The 26,546-nt window shown below is 38.2% G+C and overlaps 1 protein-coding gene across 1 annotated transcript in view; it reads right to left on the reverse strand.

Moving 5' to 3' along the window:
• Positions 1–26,546, reverse strand: part of LOC126062684 (uncharacterized) — a 247,882-nt gene that overhangs the window by 96,181 nt on the left and 125,155 nt on the right. Inside the window, exon 10 of the mRNA XM_049860442.1 lies at positions 11,793–11,924. Coding sequence (XP_049716399.1) covers positions 11,793–11,924 — 132 coding nt within the window. The remainder of the gene's footprint in view (positions 1–11,792; positions 11,925–26,546) is intronic.

The following is a 26,546-nucleotide window of genomic DNA, read 5'->3' on the forward strand; positions in this document are numbered from 1 at the left end:
TATGACTGGGGAAGAGCTGTCTCCTCAAAGTGGAGTTGACCTTAATGACATGGAAGGAGTCAGTATTTTGGGATCATCACTTGCTGATGTGGCACAACTCAAAATGAAAAGAAACAGCTGCAAACACCCATTAATAATGAGAACATGGAATGTACAAAGTATGAATCTAGGATAATTGAGAGTTATCCAAAATGAAATGGAATGCATAAAGATTGACATCCTAGGCATTAGTGAGATGAAATGGACTGGTATTGGTCATTTTGGATCAGATAGTCATATGGTCTACTATGCTGGGAATAACAACTTGAAGAGAAATGGTGTTGCATTCATCATCAAAAAGAAACATTTCGAGATCTACTCTGAAGTACAGTGCTGTCAGTGATGGAATAACATCCATACACCTTCAATGAAAACCAGTTAATATGGCTATTATTCAAATTTAAGAACCATTCACCAATGCCAAAGAAGAGGACATTGATGATTTTTAACAAATTCTGCAGTCTGAAATTGATCAAACATGCCAATAAAGATGCATTGATAATTCTGTTGATTGGAATGCAAAACTTGGAAAAAAGGATGAATCGTTGGAAAACATGGCCTTGGTGAGAGAAACAATGCTGGAGATCACATGACAGAATTTTGCAAGACCAATGACATATTCATTGCAAATACCTTTTATCAACAATGTAACTTAATTGTGCTCTTGCAGAACCTGTACAGACCAAGAGACAGTTGTTTGAACAGAACAAGGGGATGCTACATGTTTTAAAATTGAGAACGGTGTATGTCAGGGCTCTATCCTTTTTCACCATACTTATTCAATCTGTATGCTGAACAAATAATACGAGAAGCTGGACTGTATGAAGACCACTGCATCAGTGCTGGAGAAAGACTTATTAACAACCTGCAAGATGCATATGACACAACCTTTCTTGGTGAAAGTGAAGAGGACTTGAAGCACTTACTGATGAAGATAAAGACTAGAGCTTTCAGTATTGAATTACACCTCAGCATAAAGAAAACTAATATCACAACCGGATCAATAAGCAACAACATGATAAATGGAGAAAAGATTTAGGTTGTCAAGGATTTTGTTTTGCTTGAATACACAATCAATGCCCATGGAAACAGCAGTCAAATCTGCTGCAAGAGACATCTTTAAAGAGTTGAAAAGATGTCACTTTGACCCAAGCCCTGATATTTTCAATTGCCTCATATGCATCCAAAAGCTGGATAATGAAAAAAGGAAACTGAAGAAGAACTGATTCATTTGATTTATGGTGTTTAGAAGAATATTGAATATACCATGGATTGCCAGAAGTACAAACAAGTCTGTCTTGGGAGAAGTACAGCTAGAGTGCTCTTTGGAAGCGGGGATGGCAAGACTTCATCTCACATACTTTGGACATGTTATCAGGAGGAACCAGCCCCTAGAGAAGGACATCATGCTTGGTAACGTAGAGGACCACAGAAAAAGAGGAAGAACCTCAATGAGATGGACTGATTCAGTGGCTTTAACAATGAGCTCAAACATAGCAACAATAGTGTGGATGACACAGGATTGAGCAGTGGTTCATTCTGTTGTGCAAAGGGTTGTTATAATGTCGAAGCGGACTCAACAGCACCTAGCAACATCATATAGCTCCACTGCCTTTTCTTCTACCAGGTTATTGATTATTTTCTTCACTTGCTGGAGCCATGTTGTGCTGCCATTTTGTGCTGCTTTTTCATGCGCTTTGATATTATCTGTTGTCTCTGAGACATTAAGGTATTATTTTCTTTATGTATTGATTTTATGTTCATTGTTTTGTCCTGCTTTGTTTTGTTTTGCTATGTTAGAGTGGATGGGCCAGGCATGCTTTACTTCTTGCTCATGTATGGGCACAATAGCTCTCGCCACCTTGTCCAGGTGTGCAGGGCAGCTGCAGGCAGGGTGAGCATGCTTCACCATACACTGGTTTGGGAAGGTAGCTGAGGGTGGACTAGGCAGACACTGTCTTCTTCCTGATGTTGGTCCAATGGTGTAGAGGCATTCACAGACCCTTGCCAGATGGGCTGGAGTATGGGATGGGGAGAGGTACAGGCTCACTTGCCACCATTCAGCAACTAGTGTGGCATTTAAGGGGAGGGGCAGTGCCATCCTTGTATGCAGTGGGCCTAAGCACCAGGGATGCACTAATCACAGGTGCTCAGTTGGGGTCGGTGGGAATGGGGAAGGTGGCATACAGTGTTAGGTGGGAGAAAGAAAGAAAAGAAAAGGGAGAGAAAGAAAAAAAATTGGGGGGTGGTACCTGGTGGGTGGGGGCAGGGCTGGTGAGAAGGGTGGGAGGTGGCATACATGGCTAGGTGGAAGGGAGAAAGAAAATAATAATAAAATAAAATGGTTGTACAGTGGGGTGGAGCATGTAGGGGTGGAGAGGACTTGGTACAGGGCAGGCCATTGCTCTGGTGGCTCTCTAGCCACGACTGCACAGTAGGGGCCAGCAGGAAGGGGGAGGTGGTGCACAGGGCTAGGTAGGAGTTAGAAAAGAGAAAAAGGAAAAACAAAAGAATGGCAGCACAGTGGGGATCGGAGAGTGGGGATGGGGCAGACTTGGGGACCAGTGGGAGGGCAGGGGAAGTTACATGCTTAGCTAGGTGAGAGAGAGAAAGAAAAGAAAGAAAAAGAAGAAAAAAGTAGTGCAGTGGGGCCCTCTGACCAGTGGGGCGGGGCAGTGGCGGTCTGGTGCACCTGTGGCTCTCTAGTCAGTCCCTGCCCCGCAGCAGGAGCTGGCAGGAAAGGGAGGGGGGAGGTTGCATACAGGCTAGGTGGGAGGAAGAAAGAAAGAGAATAAAGAAGAAAAGGAAAAAAATGGTGGTGTGATGCAGGCTGGGGCATGGAGACAGGGCAGACTCAGGGGTTGGTGGGAAGCACGGAGAGGTGACATACAGAATTAGGGGAAGAGGGAGAAGTAAAGGAAAGGAAAAAAAAATGGGGAGTGGCACCAGCCGGTGGCCGGGGCGGGACGGTCCTGAGGTGGCGGTAGGCTGGTGGATCTCTAGCCATGGCCGCTTGGCAGGGATAGGCGGGAATGAACGAGACGAGGTGAAGTATGGAGCTAGTTGCGAGGGAGAAAGAAAAGGGAGAAAGCGGAAAAAGGAAAGAAAAATATGTGGCAGCAGGGTGGGAGCCAGCAAGTGGGGATGGGGCAGACCCAGGGTGGCAGTAGCCTGGTGGTTTCTAGCTGCAGTGGCCCAACGGAGGCTGACTGGAAAGGGGGTGGTGTATTAGGGGAGGTGGGGGGAAGAAAGACAAAAAAAAAAAAAACAGTAGGAGGGATTGGGGCTGGCCCAGAGAGTGTGGCTGGTAATTTCAACCCCAACTGTGGGAGCTGCCAGGGATGAGGGGGTCCTTGCTTCTACTCACCAAAACAGTGAAGGGTGGGAAAGCATGATTCCCTGGTTACGGAGTGTTCTGTCTCCTGTTGGGAGCTCTGGGAAGTTGCCTTCAGGTACTCCCTGTCCATGATGGTTGCTGGCTGTGCTTCAAGACGGCCAGCTGTGCCATGTTAGTTGGCAGGGGCCCTCCACTTCCTATCTTTCCTCAGTCTCCATTTTCAGTGAGTTTCTTCTTCCATTCAGTGTTTGATCTAGTTCTGTATCCCTTCACTGGATGGTTAGGGTTCCAGGATTGACATTTGTATCTGGTTTACATAGTTTTTCAGGTCTTTGCTGCAGAAGGACGGCATGGATGCCACATTGATCTGAGGGCCATAAAAGCAGTTGCTTTTGTTGACTGGAAGTTTAAATACTCTGGACTGAAAGAATATTTGATGGGGACTCTGGATTAATCAGTAGAGTCTTCAGGGCTGCCCTGAATTAAATCTATGCTACCTAAAATGTATTTGGATGACTCAAAAACATCCTCTATGGGGGCGGAAGAACACTTTAATTAAGCACCAATCAGAGTGATTCAGAAAAACGGCAATAAAAAAAACTAAGCTACATTTGTGCTATTGGTCTCCTGATGGCCTGAAGAAAAAAAATTACTCATAGAAATAAATAACAAGTTACCTAATTCTAATAGTTCTTGGGTTGATCAAAGTTGAGGTCAATTTAGGGTATGAACCACCATCAGAAAGTGTGGACATAAAAGGATAAGTTGTACTAAACCTGTGTGTGTTTTATCAAGACAGTGCATGAAAAAGCCAATTTATACTGAAAAGTAAAGTAGCAGTTGAAAGTAAGTGTCCCTTAGAGTTGATGATGCAATATCTTGCAAAAATATCATTGTTTAAACCTGATTTTTAGAAGTGTGAAATCATCTAAGTAAAAGAAGTTACAGTGAAAAATACCTATTTGTGCAAAATTAGCATAAACAGCCTTGCTTTATTCATGAATTAATCAGTTTCATGATTTAAGATATGATAGGCATTTATACAAAACACAGAAAATACAAAGCTGGTAGGGATAGCCCATATATAGAAAACAAGATCAAATAAAGCTATCTTAACATGATGGAATGTTAGATTGTTAAAAAATATAAGATAAAAATGAGTAAATATCAAAGTAATGGTCTTCACCTTGGTTCAAAAATAAGTTATATATTTTGGAATGAGAGACATTTGCACTGAAAGGATTTTATGAGTAAAATATCCTTATGATATGAATATAATCCAAGAATGCAATAAAAAGGCCTAAAACATGTATTCCAAACTAACACAGTGTTAACAGTTGTATAGGGTTCAGCTGTTCAGTGTATTTGTAAAGATAGGTTCCTACTTGGTGAATCACACTGTAATACAGATATTCACAATGGTTGTTGTTGTTAGGTGCCATTGAGTCAATTCTGACTCATAGCGACCCCATGTGCAACAGAATGAAATACTGTCCAGCTGTGCACAATCCTCACAATCATTGCTATGTTTAGGCCATTGTTGCAGCCACTGTGTCAATCCATCTTGTTGAGGTTCTTCCTCTTTTTCACTGATTCTCTACTCTACCAAGAATGATGTCCTTGGCCTGGTCCCTCCTGATGACATGTCAAAAATATGTGAGATGGAGTCTCATCATCCTCACTTTTAAGGAGCATCCAAGACAGACTTGTTCATTCTTCTGGCAGTCCATAGTATATTCAATATTCTTCGCCAATACCACAATTCAAAAGAATCAATTCTTCTTTGGTCTTTCTTATTCATTGTCCAGCTTTCACATGCATATGAGGCCATTGAAAACGCCATGGCTTGGGTCAGGCGCACCTTAGACCTCAAAGTAACATCTTTGCTTTTTAACACCTGAAAGAGGTCCATTTGGTCTTTTCTTTCTTTCCTGTCTATTTAGTGACCTTTTGTTTTCTTCACTTATGATGTCCTTGATGTCATCCCATAACTTCCCTGGTCTCAGTCATTAGTGTTCAATGCGTCAAATCTATCAACTAGCTATTTTTGACAATACTGAAGAAATGCTGAGAGACCTGCACTTCAAATTAAAAATAAATGATGGGAATCTACAATCCAGTCACCCAAATCCCACTGCCCTTCAAGTTAGGCAGCAGAAGATGGAATGAGTGAGCAGAAGCTGATTTTACTTATAAGAGCAAGGTAAGACCAGGACACAGCATTTTTACTGTGAAGACAAGATGGCTCATAGAAAAAATATTAAACCTTAAAAGTTACGCTGTTTAATGCCTTAATTGTAATGATAAAGAAACTGAGTTATAGAATAGTCATGTGTCATAGCCAGTATCCCACGGATATTTGAGGGACAGAACAGATAAAATGCACAGTTCCTTTGAATCCCAGTTCAGTGCTCTTTTTACCAAACCATGCTTCCTGGAGGTTTTCTATAATCAAGTTTATTTTATGTATAATTTCTAATCCTCAAAGCTACATACATCCAGCACTATCTTGAAAGTGTACTGAAAAATGTAAGCGCACTCTTTGGGAACTGATAGTTGTTTTCAGATGCTTTAAAAGCATGAAATAAGTTTTCTAATTACTAACATGTATTTTAACATGAATGGCTAGTATAATATAAATCTATCTAGCATGAGATGGTTACATTGCAAAACCAAGAAGAAAGTATTTCTTGTAAAACACAACTTTTGACTACTGCAGATGTTTGGTAGAGGTAGAAAGAAGACAACTAAAGGGAGTAATGATCTAATTGCTAAGTAATGAATGAGAACCTTGTAGTTAGTATTCATACATGAAAATGTTTTTCCCACCTGAAGTCATAGATGCTTATAAAACCACCCCGACTGCAATCAGTTGTTGTGAGGTGGCGTTGAGTCAGTTCCGACTCATAGCGACCCTATGCACTACAGAACGAAACACTGCCCGGTCCTGCACCATCCTTACAATTGTTGTTAGGCTTGAGCTCATTGTTGCAGCCATTGTGTCAATCCACCTTGTTGAGGATCTTCCTCTTTTCTGCTGATCCTGTACTCTGCCAAGCATGGCGTCCTTCTCCAGGGACTGATCCCTCCTGACAACATGTCCAAAGTATGTAAGACGCAGCCTCGCCATCCCTGCTTCTAAGGAGCATTCTGGTTGTACTTCTTCTAAGACAGATTGTTCGTTCTTTTGGCAGTCCATGGTATATTCAATATTCTTTGCCAGCACCACAATTCAAAGGCATTAATTCTTCTTCGGTCTTCCTTATTCATTGTCCAGCTTTCACATGCATATGATGTGATTGAAAATGGCTTGAGTCAGGTGCACCTTAGTCTTCAAAGTGACTTTTTTGCTCTTCAACACTTTAAAGAGGGCCTTTGCAGCAGATTTACCCAAATGCAATGCGTCTTTTGATTTCTTGACCGCTGCTTCCATGGCTGTTGATTGTGGATCCAAGTAAAATGAAATCCTTGAGAACTTCAATCTTTTCTCCATTTATCATGATGTTGCTCATTGGTCCAGTTGTGAAGATTTTTGTTTTCTTTATGTTGAGGTGCAATCCATACTGAAGGCTGTGGTCTTTGATCTTCATTAGCAAGTGCTTCAAGTCCTCTTCACTTTCAGCAAGCTAGGTTGTGTCATCTGCATAACGCAGGTTGTTAATGAGTTTTCCTCCAATCCTGATGCCCCATTCTTCTTCCTATAGTCCAGCTTCTCATATTATTTGCTCAGCATACAGATTCAATAGGTATGGTGAAAGAATACAACCCTGACGCACGCCTTTCCTGACTTTAAACCAATCAGTATCCCCTTGTTCTGTCCAAACAACTGCAATCAGAGAAGATAAAATTTAAAACATCTCATGGACATTTTGTAGATGGTATTTTCATAGTGTATTTGCATTAAGGGGAGTTTCACCATCTAGATTAACAGGATTTCATGTCCAAGTCCAAAGCCTGTGTTATTAAACACTCAACTTCACTCTTTCTCTGGAAGAAACCAGCAAGTCCAATCTGGACAGGTAGAGGCAAAAGTGGTTCATATAAGATGTGCATTATACCCAGAGTGTAGAAAGAAGATCCACATCAGGATCAAGAGCAACAACCTAACTAAGGCTTGTCCATGGGATGCTAATAGGAAACAATTGCTTATCAACACCCAAAAAGACATTAGACTTAAAAATGATTCTTCAGTTACTTTATATGTTTCTAGCGATCTTTTTAATGCATTCTATTTTTTTATTGTGTTGGCTCAATTCTTCTAAACTAATCCTTTTTTCATATTTATAAAATCATCAACTAAAAGAAGGCTTTTATTAATAAAATGTACCTGATTTAGCTCATCCTAACCAATATTGCAAGAAGCCCTGGGGGCAAAGTAGTTAAGTGCTCTGCTGCTAATTGAAAGGTCTGTGGTTCTAACCCACCAGCTGCTCTGCAGGAGAAGGATGTGGCAGCCTACTTCCATAAAGATTACAATCTTGGAAATCCCATGGGGCAGTTACTACTCCATCCTATAGGGTTGCTATGCTAGTTATCTAGTGCTATTATAACAGAAATACCAAAAATGGATGGCTTTAACAAACAGAAATTTATCCTGTCACAGTCTAGGAAGCCTGAAGTCCAAATTCAGGGCACCAGCTCCAGGGGAAGACTTTCTCTCTCTGTCAGCTCTGGGGGAAGGTCTTTGTTATAAATGCTGGTTGAGGAGCTTCTCAGTGTGGGGACCCTGGGTCCAAAGGATGTGCTCTTTTCCTGACTTTTCTTTCTTGGTGGTATGAAGTCTGTCATAGATTGAATTGTGGCCCCTAAAGATATCTGTGAACTTGGCTAGGTCATGATTCCCAGTATTGTATGATTGTCCACCATTGTGTCATCTGATGTGATTCCCCTATGTATTGTAAATTCTATCTCTATGATGTTGATGAGATGAGATTAGGGGGAGTTACGTTAACTCATTCTACAAGATTAATCTACAATTGAAGCCAATCTCTTTTCAGATATAAAAGAGAGAAGCGAGCAGAGAGATGGGGCAGGGGGACTCATACCACCAAGGAAGAAGCACCAAGAGCATAGCGTGTTCTTTGGATCTGAGGTCCCTGCACTGAGAAGTTTCTAGACCAAGGGAAGATTGATGACAAGGACCTTCCTCCAGAACTGACAGAAAGATAAAGCCTTCTCCTAGAGCTGGTGCTCCATACTTATACTTCCAGCCTCCTAGACTGTGAGAGAAAAAATTTCTCTTTGCTAAAGCCATCCACTTGTGGTATTTCTGTTATAGCTTCACTAGATGACTAACACAAGGTCCCTCTCCTCTCTGCTCAATTCTTTCTTTTATATCTCAAAAGAGATTGGCTCAAAACACAATCTAATCTTGTAGATTGAGTCCTGCCTCATTAGCATAACTGCCTCTAATCCTGCCTCATTAGCATCATAAAGGTTAGGATTTACAACCCATAGGAAATTACATCAGATCACAAAATTGTGGACAATCATATTACTGTGAATCATGGCATAGAAAAATTGACATACATTTTTGGGGGACACAATTCAATCTCTAACAGTTACTATGAGGCAGAATTGATTCAATGGCAATGTGTTTGGTTTGGTTTAATCAATATTACAAAAGTTAAGGTGATCCCAGCATGTACATTATAGAAAAGTCTCACTTTTTTACCTTTGGGATGCCACATTTGACATTTATATGTGTCAAGCAAGCAGGGGAAATGGCCAGGCAGCCCCAAAACTTCAGGAGCTGGGATGGCAAAGGTGAGGAGTAACTCATGGAGAAATGTGCAGTGGCAGGTGTACAGATATCTTGGTGCTGACTGAATTCTGAGACAGTGTATAATGATCAAACATGGCCAGGTGGAAGGCTTTGGGTGTTGGACCCTAACCACTGTGTATAGAGCTTTTAAGATGCATGATTATTGAATCCCAAATAACTACCCTCCCATATACACTTATAGCCTGCAGCTCTGTTCTACCACCTTGCCCTTATGCTTAGAGATGTATTCCCCTCCTATGACGGGAGAGGTGAGGCTGGGGTGCAAGTTTTGCAGTTATACCTTTGTGACACGGCAAGCCAATGGCCAGATCTGTTATTTCAATAGTTTGGAAGGATTAAGTACTCAGCTACAGTAGCTTTCCAAGAGGCAAACTCCTTCTGTGGAAGGTCAGCCTGTATCGAAGCTCAGTTACATGCTTGTGCACAGTTACCACATAAAGGCGTGAGGTAATCTCTGTAACAAGACATGCCTTATATCTCTGCAATGCCTGCCCTAACATGGTCAGTACCTATCACAAGGCAGGCACACAGCAAATGTCTGTGGAATGACTGCAGTCCTGCACATCAGCGGTTCCTCACACACAGCAGCACATGAATACTTGTTGAATCAATGTTTTAGAAAGCTCATTAATAAATTCATCTCAGTCATTTTTTCTCAGTCTTTGGCTCACTCTCCAAAGTTTATACTGTATTATCATTGAACTACAAGGAGGAATGACCTTCTTAAGTGTTTTCACAACGAATCAATAACTTAAATTTCAAGTGTTTAGCCCTTGCTAATGTTTCCTTCATATTAGTTGTCAGTTTTTAACCCTATGTTTTGTGTGATGAATTTTCAAGGTCTATTTGACCTAGAAGACTGTAAGCTTCAAGAGGACACAGATCATGTCTGTATTGTTCATCACTAGTGACATCTGGTATCACACAATCAATATTTGATGATTGGTTAAATTAAAAAATATTTGAAAAGGTCTCTATCACAAGGCCTAATTTTATCATTTTTGTAAACCACATGGTCTGTCTCAATCAAAACCTTACCTTTATACACCCCAATCTCTAAAAATTTAACAATGGTAGCATTTTAAAAATGCTTTGCCAGAACAGACAAATTTTCATAAGGCTTATAGAAGCTTTTCTCTTAAGCATTTTGCTACTCCTTAAAAAAAGTCTATTCTTAGAGATTTTAGCTAACATGCTATTTTCAAACAACTCAGATTTTACTGGAGGAGGCCATCCCTGATTTAGGTGCCATTATTTTTACTTCCTGTCATAAAGACTAAACTCTCCTTCTGTCAAAAATTTTTAACTAAGCACGTGTTTCTCATGCAATGTGATTCTTCACAGTGCTCTACGGATTCATGACATGGCATGGAAATATGCAACTGAGACTAGTCCAATGAGGCAAAAATCAAAAGGCTAATTTTTCTTCTCTACGGTTGTGTGATAGTACTGCTGAACTGTCAGCAAGAGGCATCTATTACCTGTTATTTGTTGAAAGATAAAGGAGTACACTCAACAACTAATTTTCAAAAATGACTTTTCTTAAGATACATTATAATTTATCTCTCATGAGGATTTTTTTTTAAAAAATCGTTCAGAAACAACACTCAACAACTAATTTTCAAAAATGACTTTTCTTAAGATACATTATAATTTATCTCTCATGAGGATTTTTTTTTAAAAAATCGTTCAGAAACAGTAGTCCACTATTTCATTTCCCCCAAAGCTGCCTGGATTCTGATGAACAGGATTTGTCAGATATCATAATTTATATTTCCCAGTCAGATGGGAACACATTTAAGAGAAGAAAAACAATCAGATCGATGAAGAGAGAAACTAGAAATTCAAACCTTGAGGCCTAGTGTACTTTATTTGTGCCTCAATTTCTATATCAGAGAAGTGAAAACGATTTTTTTGTTGTTACTTAGACTGTGATGATAATTTACTGTTGTCCATAAAATATATTCATAAAATATTTTGTAGGTGATAGTCCAATATGCTCTCAATAATTTAATACTATCTTTTTCTCAGGTAATTGCTCTGGAGTGAACACTGATTTCAAGACAAAGAAATAGACTCATTTTAAAATACATGTATTATTTGCAATATAAAACCATAAAAAGCATAATAATAGCATATAAGCAGTTCATGTGATATACACCCATTCCTCACGTACACACATGGTCAAGTTTCCAAAGACCAGGTCATTATACAAAAATCAGCGCTATTTAAAAATGCAGGATGACCACATCAGATCACAAAATGGAGGATGACTACATCATTACATAACTGCCAAATTACATCATTACATAATTGCCAAACCACTGAGAATCATAGCCCAGCCAAGCTGACACATAACCTTAACCATCATAGCCAGTGTTACTCTCGCCTCACACCTCAGCATTTGTTACTGCCAGATGTACATAATTAATGTGTAAAATCATTGGCTAATAGATTTTTTACTACTGTAAATGTGAAGTGTTAGATAACAAGATAGTTGGTAAGTGAGGAATAGGTGTAATGTAACCTTTATTATAAAAACAATTTAGTACTTTCCCTGGAGTAGCCACAAAGCAGTAGCAATACAGACAAACAAAACATAAAAAAAAAGAAAAAAAACTTGTTGATTACTTGTGGTTGGAGAAGATAAGGGATCCCCCACCTCTGATTTTGGTGGTGTTTTTGTCTGGGTTTTTTTCTCATTTATCTTTTGCTCCTCTTGGCTGGGTGTTGCAGATGTCTCCACCGGGTTTTCTCTGCCAACTGAAATTAAAATGTTAAAAGATGCCATCCTTTCAAAATCACTCTCAAATTCACCATACGCTAGGCTATGCAAGTTAAGTTTTTGTATCGTTTCCATTTCAATGCCTAGTCAAGTCTTTGTACCTGGCATTACATAGTTACCAGAAAATGACTTTTTATTCTTCACAGCAGGCTGCACATGGATGGCTTCCCATAAAACCTATTCACTGTTTTGTAAATCCAAGTAACAGTTTAACACCACAGTACAGATCAAATGACTTATTCAAGATGTTTTTCTTATTAGATTCTAAATGAGAACTCCTTTGATAACATGGTACTACACTTTCCTCAAAAGGGGAAACTAAAACTTCATTCGAACAGAATTTTATACGGCCTTACTGAAATATGGCAAAGAAATATACACAAACACGTAAATGAAGGAAAACATTGGCTGTTTTTCTGCCTTTTATTTAAAAACAATTTCTTTTGGTGTCTTGATCAGAAATAGACATCTCCAACTTAACTGAATAAGTACTGCAATTTTAGAGTATATGCTTATTGTGCTATTTTAATTTAGGATTTCAGTGTTAAGTTGTTCATGTTCTTCATTAGGATCAGGCATAGGACTGTTATTTACTTTTTGAATGGCAGTTATTCACACATTGCCACATTACAATTGCCACATTTTACAGGACTCAACAACAACAAAAAACTGTATTGATGTCTAACTCTATATAAATAATAAAAAATTATAACTACTTTATACCACAATTGTAGTCAATAATTTAAGGTAATTCATGAAGTAAATGTCAACATATGAAGATGGAATGACAGAAATTAGAGACACTTAATCATTTGCAGTGACAACCTAGACTATACAGTACTAATACCTGACCACAGTGTCATTTATATCCTCAGGATCATAAGATATAAATTTTTACAATAGTAAGCTTTTGAATACCAAACCCTATAAAACTTAGGTTTTTCCAATAATGACTTCATTACAATACAGTATTTAGACAACAGAGATTGATATTAAAAAAGGAACATTAAAAAATGAAAAGATCAGAAATAACTATAACTTTGTTCACTGAGGGTAAATGCACAACTAGAGGGAAAAATAAAAAAAGACTCCTAAATGTAATTGAGGGCCCATTACTTACATACAAATAAGTTGGAAATCCAGAATTTACAAAGAGAAGATAAATGACCTTTCAGTTACTGCTATAAACACTAGAAATAGCACAATGCATAAGACACGGCTTTGATGGTGATGAGGCTGCAGCCCAAATGGGAAACACATAAACAATGGCCTCTGATCTGTCTTGATGAGTGCTATACAGACACAAGCATCAAGTCATCAGGGAGCACTGAGCAGGAAACAGCGTGCCAGTGTAGAGATCCAGAACAAGCACCGGGAGCGCTGCATAACAGGATCAGCCTGAGCATCATTGTGAAATACAGAATGATCATCTCTCATCCTCTCCCCTCCACCTCATTGGCGATTCAGCACTCTACTTAGCCTTTCAAAAATGACATCAATATTCTTTTATATAACACAATAGTTACTTCAGTAGCAGGAAATTCAGGGCCTGAAAGACATTTCTGAAAACGTGTAATGATTTTAGCCAACTTTACAGTTAGAGGGAGCAGTCCCTAACAAGACCACTCTCACTTTGGACGCTAATTGTTGAGTATGGGGTTTGCAAAATTACCCTCTGTTCTGCTAATTTGCTAGAAAGACTCATAGAACGCACTGAAAGCTGTTATAGTCACGGTTATGGTTTGTTACAGGAAAATGATACAAATTAAAATCAGAGAAGGAAAAGATAGATAGGGTGGTATCCAGAAGGGGTACAAATGCAGAGTTTTTGGCCATCCTTTCCGCATAGAATCATGAACAGTGTTGCTTCTTCCTGGCCACATGTGTAACAATATACACATAGTATAGCCAACAAGAGAGTTCTCCTGAGCTTTGGTATCCAAAGTTTTTACTGGGGCTCAGTCACATACTGCCTGTGTGGTTGACCTTTAATCTCCAGATCCTCCCAGTGGTCAGGATAATATCTTTATTCTCCAGTGCCTCCAGAGGTTGAAATTGATATGGCATGGCCCAAAGCACCCATCATAAATCACACTGTTAAACTGCTCAGTAGCCGAAGTCCCAGGCAAACTAAAGACTCTTCTCCCAGGTAGGGCATTTCAGGGGCCTAGAATCATTTCCCAGAAGCCAATAGCAAAGGCCAGAATTCTCTATGGGTAAGGTTAATTCTTCACTACTGTTATGGATTGCATTGTGCTCCCACCTTCATAATATGTGTTGGAATCCTAATTCCTACTCCCCTGGATGTAATCTAATCTAATGCAAAGTAATAACTTTCCATAATGTAATGTAATCATTCAGTTGAGGTCATACCAGTGTAGGATGGATCCTACACCTAATCATTTCTGACTTCTATCAAAGACAGCATAGACACAGACACACACGCATACACACGAGGGAAGAGAGATGCCATGTGAGTATCACCAAGAACCAAGGAATGCCCAGGGCTACTGACAAGGAAGAAATCAACACGCTGAGACCCAGATTTGCACTTTTAGCCTCTACATTTCTGTTTTTTAAAGCCACTCTCTTGAGGTATTTGTGTTACAACACAGCACTGGGTAGTACTAGCTAACTAAGACAACTACATAGAAGTCATGCAGGAGTTCCTCATATCACTGTACAAAAGGATGCCTTTCGGTCAAGTGGGTCACATATGGAAGTCCAAAATTCAAGTACCAAAAGGGCCTTCAATAATACGCTAGATTGGAGCAACATTTATCAGCATGTTCTCTCTTTCTGACTTCCAAAATTTAATAAAAATTACTGTGAAAATTTATTATCTGCAATATTAAAATAAAACCTGTGTCAGAAAGTGAAAAAATCAGAATTGCTAGTTGGAAATATTATTGAAAGTTACGTATTATACATATAGTTGCATTTGGATGATTAATTATTCTTCAAATTGTGTCTCCTTATATCAAAAAATTTAGAAGTATCAGTAACCACTAGACAGGAGATCGACTTCAGCATGACAGAGCAAGGGGCTCTGCAGACCCATTGTCCATGGAAACTGGTAAAAATCTGTTTTAAAAAAGAAAAACACTAACTATTTTAAGGCCTCCAAAAATGATTGTAAGGGCAGACGGTAAATGAAGGCATATCTATTCTAGAAAATCTACAAGAAACCAGTAATTGAAACAAGAGTCTGAGATATTTAAACAAAGACCGCTTCCTCCCTTCCCCATACCAGCTCTGCAAGGTGGAGACTCCACTAGACTGCTGCAGCCAAGAACACAGGGCTTTCTCTCTGCCTAGCTTCCAGTCAGAGGACTTTTTTCCTATGAGGAGCACAATGGCAGCATTTTTCATACTGTCTCCAGCTACTTATTGCTGTAGCTAAGTTATAGGCAAGTGTGGTTGAGAATTGGAAGCTTCCTTCTTTGCCCACCCCCCACTCACAGAATGAAGATCCTACCTTGGGGGCACTGCACTGAGAATACTGGAGTCCTGATCACCTTTTTTCCCAGCTCGTAAGACAGAGTTTCCTTGCCAAGAGCACCTCAGGATATTTCCCTACCCCACTCACCAGGACACTGAAAAAAGAAGAACAAATTAAACCTAAAGCAAGCAGAAGGGAAGAAATAAAGATTATAGCAGAGATTAATAAAATGGAGAATAGAAAAGAACAATGGGACCAAAAACTAGTTCTTAGAGAAGATCAACAAAATTGACAGACCTTCAACTAGACTGACCAAGAAAAAAAGATTTAAATAGTTAGAATCAAAAATGAAAATAAGGACATTACTACAAACCTTACAGAAATGAAAAGGATTATAAAGTAACACTGTGAGCAATTTTATGTCAATAAATCAGATAAAATTGACAACTTCCTAGAAAGATAAACTAATGAAATTGTTTCAAAAAGTAGACAATACAAATACACCTATAACAAATGCAAAGGTTTAATCAGCAATCCAAAACCTGCTCAGGAAGAAAAGGCCAGGACCAGAGGGCTTCGCGAAACAACTCTACCAAGCATTTAAAGAAGAATTAATACCATTTTCAAAACTCTTCCAAAAAACAGAAGTGGAGGGAACATTTCACAACTCATTTTACGAGACCAGATACTAACACCAAATAAAGGCACCACAAGGAAAGAAAACAGACCAACATCTCCTACGCAAAAGTCCTCAACAAAATAAAGCAAAAATAATTCCAGCAACATATAAAAAGAATTATACATCATGACCAAGTGGTATTTATCCCAGGAATGCACAGTTGGTTGGTTTAGTATCCAAAAACCAATTAATGTAATACATCATATCGATAATTTTTTTAAAAGTCATAGATTATTTTAACAAATGCAGAAAAAGCATTTGAAGAAAATCCAACACTCTTTCATGATTAAAACGCTCAACAAACTGGAAATAGAAGGGAATGTCCTTAATCTGATAAAGGGAACCTATAGAAAATCCAAAGATAACATCATACTTAATGGTAAAAGACCAGAAAACTTCATATGTCAATCTCTCTCATTAAGGGTGTCCCTCATTTTTGCTGACCCTCTACTTTACCGAAGATGATATCCTTTTCTATTGATTGTTCTTTCCTGATGATGTGACCAAGGTAAGTGAGTTGAAGTCTCGCCATCCTCACTTCTAATGAGCATTCTGGTTGTATTTTCACTAAGGCTGATTTGTTCATTCTTCTGGCAGTCCTGGGTATATTCAATATTCTTCACCTACACACTACAACTAGAATAGATAAATTCTTCTTCTGACTTCCTTTTTCATGGTCCAGCTTTCACATGCATAAGAGGCAAATAAAAAGCATGTATATTTTAAACCCATGTAGTCTATTTTATTATCTGAAACCTATTTTTGTCATATTTTTCTAAATAAGATTTTAATTATATATCCAAGATCTGATGACATGGGTGTATGACAGTAACTCATTTATATTTTGATGCTTAAATTAATGATCTTAGTACAGTGGTATGAAATGAAAAAATGAATTTTCTAAACATATTTTAATACAAACTTGCATAAGACTTGTGTCTGAAAGAAATCACTTTTATTGTACTAAAAATTAAATATCTGGATAATATCTTCAGTTTTGCGCTTTTTCAGACTACTAATACCCAGAGCCTCACAATTTGTATACAGAGCTTGGCTCATAACATAAAACTGGGCTAGAATTAGAGTAAGAGGAGGCAATTTTTTGTGTATAGTTTAAGTCTCTCTCACGATAGCTATAAATATTTGAATATGCTCACTGTTACCTAGATGTTCTATAAGAAGTGACACTGCATTGGCTGATGACGAAGTTACTACTTCCTTAAACAATACCTAGCACAGTATAATCTAATTATATCGAAGCATTGGGAATGAACAAAACTTCCAAATAATCCAAACATCCAGATAACGCAGAAAGAATCTTCTCCATGGGCTCACTATAATAACTGGTCATACAAGCACACGAGGTCGGATCTCTTCTTGCTTTCTCCTGGATATTAAGTTCATAACCCACCAAACCAACCCCACTGCCGTCAAGTTCATTCCAACTCATAGCGACCCTATAATGTAAATTCATGAAAGAGAGAAGGAAGATATTTTGCTGTACAACCTGGCTAGCACAACTAAATATACTTCAACAAATTATCTTTTATTATAAATTCTTAATACATATTAACAATTTGGTACAGTTAAGTGCTCAGATACTAACCTAAAGGTTGGTGGTTCGAATCCACTCACAGGTGTCTTGGAAGAAAGACCTAGCAATCTACTTCTGTAAGATCACAGTCATTCAAATCCTATGGAGTATAGTTATATTCTGAAACACATGGGTTCACCATGAGTCAGAATTGACTTGACTGGCAACTGGTTTTGGCTTTAACCAAATTGTGAGTGAAGAAAGTAAGATACGGATAAGTTAAGTGATTTGTTCAAAGTATTGGAAAAGATGATAGATGGTATCTCTTGTCTTTCAATAATTTATCGACTCTATTTGAATTGTAAAAGGTACACCACGAGGTACTCTTCCTTTCTTTAATAATTATAACAGCAAATAGCTGTACAGCATCTTATACACGTTAACTGATTTGTCACCACACCCCTGAGTTTGGCACTCTTTGTCCTCCTTTAACCAGTACCAGTGACTGTCAAGTTGATTCTCACTCACCGCAACTCCATGTGTGTCAGAGTAGAACTGGGCTCCACAGAGTTTTCAATGGTTGATTTTTTTTTTTTTTAAGTAGATCACCAGGCCTTTCTTTCAAGGTGCTTCTCGGTGGTCTCAAACCTCCAACCTCTCAGTTAGCAGCCCAAAAGTGGCTCTTCTCCTTTTACAGAGGAGGTTCATAACCGCTTGAGGGCACACACCTAGCAAGAGGCCACACCAGGACTGAAACTTTGGCAATCTGGCTCTCAGATTTTGTGCACTGAAGCACAACACTTACCTCTCTACCTTGCTATGCTTTTGAGCATTTCACTGTTTCATGGGTGAGCTCAGTAAATGAGACTGCCCTCAGCATTGGTAGGCAAAGCCATGCTCTCTGTGTGAGTGTGAAGAGGCCCAGAGCCACTCAGTCAGCTTTGGGACAACAGGAATGATCTCCACTGGATGCCCCTTGAAATACAATCTTATTGCTATCTTCCTACTAGTATCTCTTCTTCCACTCAAGTCTTTTTATTGTTCAGGGTGCCTCAAAATTTGACATCTGCTTTCCTAGAAATTATGAGGAAAATGTAATGCTGTAAAATAGCTATGGAGTTGGACTGGTCTATCTGTATCTAATACAAACAACTCAAAACTCTCAACCTTTTTCAGGGTTTTGTTGGTGGTGGTGGTGATGGTGGTTTTTTGTTTTGTTTATTTGTTTATAGGGCAAGTTCAATTTATCATATGTAGATAAACTTGTTAGAAAAGATTCCAAAAATGATAAAATGATTTGGGCCATTACTATAAACTTTTTACAAACATTCTGGCACACTTCACAAAACCCTATAATACAGACATTTGTAACACTTTCTGAGTCATTGATTCCTTTGAAAATCTAAAGAAGGGCATTTGCTTCTTTCCACCGCAAATGTACACTCATTCATATTCGCATAAAATTTACTAAAAATAGTTCTCACAGCTTCATTCAAAAGGTTCACAAATTCATCCTAAAAATTCTGACTGTAATTCAATATTATTATTCTCATTTACAGATGATAAAACAGAGACTCAGAGATACAAATTAATTAGGGATACACTGCTAGCATATGAAAATAAAATGCAGACATTCCTGATATGAAATCTCACACACTTTATGTGACACCATTCGTTCGTTCAACAAATAAATACACCCTATGCACCTACTCTGAGCCAGGTACTGTGTGGGTTCTGAGGATTTAATTGGGAGCGTATGTAACCATTTGGAGCCCCAACAAATGCCACTGGGTAATACAAAATTCAATAGACAGAAAGGACTTCAGGGAAGTATTTAAATTCCATGCTAATCATCAGAAGATCAAGGTTATCTGACTGAGCTTCAAAAGAGGTTGAGTTATATTCAATCAGCTTATCATCACTGTTGTTCTTTTAGGTGTGGTCGAATTGGTTATGACTGATAGCGACCCTATGTCTACCTGACCTGCAGCATCCTCACAATCTTTGCTATGTTTGAGCCCACTGTTGCAGCCACTGTACCAGTCCATCTCATTGATGGTCTTCCTCTTTTTTGCTGACCCTCTGCTTTACCAAACATGATGTCCTTCTCTAGGGACTGGTCCCTCCTGATAACATTTCCAAAGCATGTGAGACAAAGTCTCACCATGGTCACTTCTAAGGAGCATTCTGGCTGTATTTCTTCCAACACAGATTTGTTCACTCTTCCAGCAGTTCATGGTATATTTAATATTGTTCACAACATCATAATTCAAGGCATCAATTCTTTTTTGGTCTTCGGTCCTCCTTATTTATTGTCCAGCTTTCACATGCAAATAAAGTTATTGAAAATACCTTGGCTTGGGCCAGGTGTACCTTAGTCCTCAAAGTGACATTTTTGCTTTTTTACACTTGAAAGAGCTCTTTTGCATACGGTTTGCCCAATGCAATGCGTCATTTGATTTCTTGACTGCTGCTTCCGTGGATGTTGACTGCGGACACAAGTAAAATGAAATCCTTTACAACTTTAATATTTTCTCCGTTTATCATGATGTTGCTTATTGGTCCAGTTGTGAGGATTTTGGTTTTCTTTATGTTGAGGTGTAATCCATACTGAAGGCTATAGTCTTTGATCTTCATCAGTAAGTGCTTCAAGTACTCTTCACTTTCAGCAAGCAAGGTTGTATCATCTGCATGTTGCAGGTTGTTAATGAGTCTTCCTCCAATTCTGATGCCACGCTCTTCTTCATATAGTTCAGCTTCTTGGATTATTTGCTCAGCATACAGATTGAATAAATATGGTGAAAGGATACAATCCTGATGCACACCTTTTCTAGTTTTAAACCACTCAGTATATTCCCCAAATTCATTAGAAATCCATTTTGGTGCCTTGTTCTTCACTGCCATGAGCAATAATTGGAAAGTAGATGAAGGGGCTATTGGTTCACATGTTCTGATCCAATAATCTGGTTTGTTTTTTTTTTTTTTTTTTGCTCAGCATCTAGAGCAAGAATTTTACATACCTTACAATGGAAGGTTTTGAAAGGGAACTGGCAGCAAGTTTAGATAGCTGAGAGGCAAGTCCCATTTACGAAGATGTTTTTATGTGTTCTAAATTTTGTGCTACACCATGTTTTCCTGATCTGACAGGCATTCAGCATTACATGAAAAAGTAAGGGAAAGTGTCAGTAAAATAAAAACAGATACTTACAGAAAACAGAATTTCAAATTGTATGCACCAATACATGAAAATACAAGCCTTTGTTTAGTAGCCATTCTTCTTGTACTTTCTTTTGCAGTGTTTGGAATCTAATGATAAATTACAGTCAAAATAAATTCCTTTGAGTAGTCTGTAGCATGCACCCTCTTCATTACAGTCATAAGCTGAGAAAATGCTAACTTGTTGATATGGAAGCCAAAGGGCTCATGGTGCACATATATAATTCTTTAACATTGACATTCTTTCTGAAAATGGAAAATTATTACTAGAAATTGTATTCTGAAAAAATGTCTTCATCTGAATTCCTGGGATTCACTATGCTGTAATAAAATCTCCAAAGCAATGTCTCCAGCAAGGACATCATTAAAACAGGAAATTTTCTCAGTATATTTAGAAATGACATCTTTAGGGTTGATATTTCTTGGAAGAGTCTAAAGAAGAGTCTAGATCTATAAAAATAATGACATTTATGCTACCAGTGGTGAGATTCCTCTAGATCAATGAGAATTTCTTGGTCGATTTGGAAAAGTCTATGTAAGCAAGTAGAGAACTACCTTGCAAACTTTCAGCATCAAATTTTCCCCAGATTTTGGGGCACATATAGAGCACAGTACCTCAAGGCAACATATAGAACACATTACCTCAAAGATAGCCCTAGCCTTAAAATTGTAAGCCAAGGCCACAGAAGGTCAACTAACTTGTAGTTAGGTTCCAAGAATCCTTGCTTGAAAGTAAATCATCAAGTATCTTCATGTCTGTTGTTGTTGTTAGGTACCATTGAGTCGGTTCCGACTCATAGCGACCCTACGCACAACAAAACAAAACACTGCCCGGTCCTGAGCATTCCTCACAATCGTAGTTACGCTTGGGCTCATTGTTGCAGCTACTGTGTCATTCCACCTCGTTGAGGGTCTTCCTCTTCTCCGCTGACCCCGTACTCTGCCAAGCATGATGTCCTTCTCCAGGGACTGATCCCTCCTGACAACATGTCCAAAGTATATAAGATGCAGCCTCGCCATCCTTGCCTCTAAGGAGCATTCTGGTTGTACTTCTTCTAAGACAGATTTGTTCGTTCTTTTGGCAGCCCATGGTATATTCAACATTCTTTGCCAACATCAAAATTCAAAGGCATCAATTCTTCTTCGGTCTTCCTTATTCATTGCCCAGCTTTCACATGCATATGATGTGATTGAAAATACCATGGCTTGGGTCAGGCGCACCTTAGTCTTCAGGGTGACATCTTTGCCCTTCAACACTTTAAAGAGGTCCTTTGCAGTAGATTTACCCAATGCAATGCGTCTTTTGATTTCTTGACTGGGGCTTCCATGGCTGTTGATTGTGGATCCAAGTAAAATGAAATCCTTGAGAACTTCAATTTTTTCTCCATTTATCATGATGTTGCTCACTGGTCCAGTTGTGAGGATTTTTGTTTCTCTATGTTGAGGTGCAATCCATACTGAAAGCTGTGGTATTTCATTTTCATTAGTAAGTGCTTCAGGTCCTCTTCACTTTCAGCAAGCAAGGTTGTGTCATCTGCATAATGCAGGTTGTTAACGAGTCTTCCTCCAATCCTGATGCCCCGTTCTTCTTCATATAGTCCAACTTCTCATATTATTTGCTCAGCATACAGATCGAATAGGTATAGTGAAAGAATACAACCCTTACGCACACCTTTCCTGACTGGTTTAAACCAATCAGTATCCCCCTGTTCTGTCCGAACAACTGCCTCTTGATCTATGTAAAGGTTCCTCATGAACACAATTAAGTGTTCTGGAATTTCCATTCTACTATCTAAAAAAAAAAAAAAAAAAAAAAAAATTTTTTTTTCTTTTATCTAGTATCTTCATATATAGTATTTATACCAATTCTTATAAAATGGGTTCTCTGCCTTTAGTTCTAGTAATTTCTTCTTCTGACTGAATCCACATGAGAGAATCTTAACTCGCACTTTTCCATGACTTTATCCCGGACCCTGAATTATCATACAATGACAAGATACATAATGAGCCATACATAATGCATGTACATAGTTTGTTTATCACAGGAATGTATATATAATCACAGGAATACCTGGTGAAATTTAAGCATGACAGCTGACAACCCAAAGTCAGAGCAAGAGAAAGGTCTCTCTACAGCTGGGACACACAGGAGTCTCTATGTAATTCCTCCACAGGATTGACAACTAGTTCTAAAATCACACTTCTCATTTCTGAGACTGTTCCAATAACTGTGGGACATTCAGATTGAAAAACTCTATTGTTATCAAAACTGAGCTAGCAACTCCACTTCTAGCAATTCATGGTAAGAAAATTTTCAGACCACTGTAAAAATATGTATGTATGTGGATAATCATCATAACATTGTTAATAAACTAAAACCAAACCCATTGCCCTTGAGTTGATTGGTACTCATAGAGACCCTATAGGACAGAACAGAACTGCCGCATAGGGTTTCCAAGAAGCAGCTGGTGGATTTGAACTGTTGACCTTTTTCCTAGCAGCTGAATGCTTAACCACTGACCACCAGGGATCCAACATTGTTAACAATAACAAAATTTCAGACAATAAAATTCACAACATCAGAGGATTGGTTCAATAATTCATATTCAATAAAATACTCCTTTGAAAATATTGTAAGGATCTTTTTTTCAAGAAAAAAAGTAGATAAGATTGCTTTTTACACTGCCCTGCAGCCCCATTTTTGCTGAAAAATATACTTTTGGTATGTTTAGAGCAAAAAAGTATATAAACATATGCTACACATACCTTTATAGAAAAAATCATGAAAAATATAAATTAAAATGTAAATATTGTTTACCTCTGATTGGATAAGTTATTATATGAGTATCTTTTCAAAAAAAATTCAGTTACATGTATTATATGTATAATAAAAATACTAAAGGAGAAAAACAGAAAGTACATAAACATATTACACTATACTATAATAAACTTTCATCAATATAGTATGAGATGGGGAGGCAGGTAAGATGGTGGAGTAAGAGTCACTCCTATTTATCCCCCTGCAACTAACCCACTGAACAACAAATGAAAACAGGCACAGACTGAGATCTCAGAACTCCAGATTGCAGTTGAAGCGTTTGAGAACTGAGGTGAGTCACAAAACAGGGGAGATAAGGAGTGGAACTGGCAGAGAAGCTTGGAGTTTCTGACCACTGGCATCCAGAGGACTTGGCTCACTGTGGCCATTTTGGGATGGGGATGGAAACACTCTGAACAAAGAATGCAGGATGGGAGCTAAACTGAGGAAAGTATAGCCTGATTAAAGTGGTGCAATTGACTAGGAGAATTCACATGCCACACACTTGGAAAGGTGGAAAGAGAAGCTGAGATGCTGCGAGTGACTGCTGTAGAATCTCGCTAAGACCTGAGGCTGACAGTCTCTAGGACACAGGGCAGCAGAAGGGCTGAAGGAGTCATGCATCCCAAGATTAGAGAAATACATTGAATAGGCAACACTGCAGGAAACAACTGGTCACCTATCTGCAACTAACCATTGCATGAGAGCCTATTCAGGGTCACCCATGAAGGAAGGACATAAAGCATTCCCTTCACTCCCCTCAGGAAAGATGAGTACCACCACTTCTACCTTCAATTAGTTACAGAGGGTAAACTGTGCCCCCATCCCACAAAACGAAATGAAAGAACACAGCCCCAGGAGTGCAAATATCTGGGGAAGGCTTCAGCCAAACCCACAGAAGACAGAGAGACCCTCACCATTAAAGTCAGCCATCTTTGGGAAAACCAGCCAGAGTAAATACTCAGAGACTTTCCAAAATTTTCCAAAACACTTAAAACCTGTGGAGACAAGCTAGAACTCAATAGTAATAGAGATAAACACGCAGACAAAACTGCTGACACAGCACTGAAAGAACCAAAGGGTCAGAGTGCTCTCTACTGGGATTTAAGAAAAGACAGTGGAGGTAAATTTAATAAATTATTAAAATACAAAAAACTCCAAATTTCAAATTACCACAATAAGATATTAAAAAGCCACATGGTCAAACAAAAATAATAAAACATACAGGATCACAAGAGAAGACAGCCCAATCAAAAGAAAAAACATGAAGAAGTGGAAATTTCTCTTACTGAGACTAGGATAATGGGAAAAAATAGAATACTTTCAGATAATAGTGTCAAACATGCTTAAAGAAAGCAAAGAACACACAGAAAACAAACCAATGGAGATCAGGAAACAAAATGAGAAATTCAATAAGGAGATTGAAAACACTGGGGGGACAAAACAAAGACAAGAAATGGAGCTGAAAAATAAAATAATTGAATTAAAAAATACAAGAGAAACATTCAACAATAGATTCAAGCAGACAGAAGATAGAATAAGTGAACTAGAAGACAGTGTAACTGAACTTATTAGATCTCAAGAGAAACGAGACAAAAGAACAAAGAAAAACAAACAGAGCCAAATGGAAATGTGGAATTCAATTAAGAAATCTAAGGTTAGAACTTTTGGAATTCCAGAGCATCGTGACAATAATAAAGGTATAGAAAGAATTTTCCAAGATGTAATTACAGAGAATTTCCCATACCTGAATAAGGAACTAAGTTTGCAAATACAGGAAGCTACACAAACTCCAAACAGGAGAAGATACAATGAGATCCACTCCAAGACACATCTTAAAAAACAAAATGCTTGAAAACAAAAGGTAAGGAGAGAATTCTGAAAGTAGCAAGTGAAAAGCACAATATGACATTATATAACACCATAAGAATTACTCTGGATTTCTCCCCAGAAACCATGGAGGCCAGAAGATAATAGAGTGACATATAAAATATTAGAGGAAAACAATTGCCAACCAAGAATTCTTTACCCAGCAAAATTCAAAAATGAGGGGGAAATCAAAACATTCCAAATAAATATAAGCTGTGGGAATTTGCCACTACCAAAGCAGCTCTGCAAGTATTACTTAAGGGCATTCTCCAACTGGAAAGGAGAGAACATTAAATATTCAAACCTACACATGGGAAATAAAAATAAAAGAGAGCTCTCAAAAAAAAAAAAAAAAAAAGTAACAGCATGGACAAATACAAGGATGAAGTATACAATATTTTCAAGAAATAATCTCAATAGCTAAGTTCCACAAGCAATACAACATCAAGTGTGTAAGGAATATGTACAAATTAAACTTATCAGATATAGGAAATATAATGATGTCAGTGGAGATTTACCAATAGCAAAAGGGGAGGTAGGAGCAAAACAGGAATAGGTATGATATATTAATGTTGTATGTTATTTGTATGCTAAATTTTGTTTCAATTACAAGTTATGTAACACAATATTTGTGGTAACCACTAAGAAAACACCTAGACAAAATACACATGAGAAAAAAATGAAGAAATATAGACTCATCACAAAAAAGGCTAAAAAAAAAACAGAAAAATGAGAATAAAAAGTCAAAGGAGATATAAGACACTCAAAAAACAATAAGCAAAATGAATGAAGTAGATAATTTGTTTTCAGTAACAATCTTAAATGTAAATGGTCTAAGCTCCCCATGCAAAAGGCAGACAGTGATAGAATAGATTAAAAAACATGACCCATACTTTTCCTGCCTACAAGAAATGCACCTTAGACACAAGGACACAGACAGACTGAAAAGAAATGGATGGAAAAAAAATATTCCATGCAACCAGTAACCAGAAAAGAGCAGAGGTGGCCATACTGATATAAGATAAAATAGGTTTTAAATCAA

The sequence above is a fragment of the Elephas maximus genome, chromosome 19, assembly GCF_024166365.1.
Source record: "Elephas maximus indicus isolate mEleMax1 chromosome 19, mEleMax1 primary haplotype, whole genome shotgun sequence".
Taxonomy (NCBI): Eukaryota; Metazoa; Chordata; class Mammalia; order Proboscidea; family Elephantidae; genus Elephas; species Elephas maximus.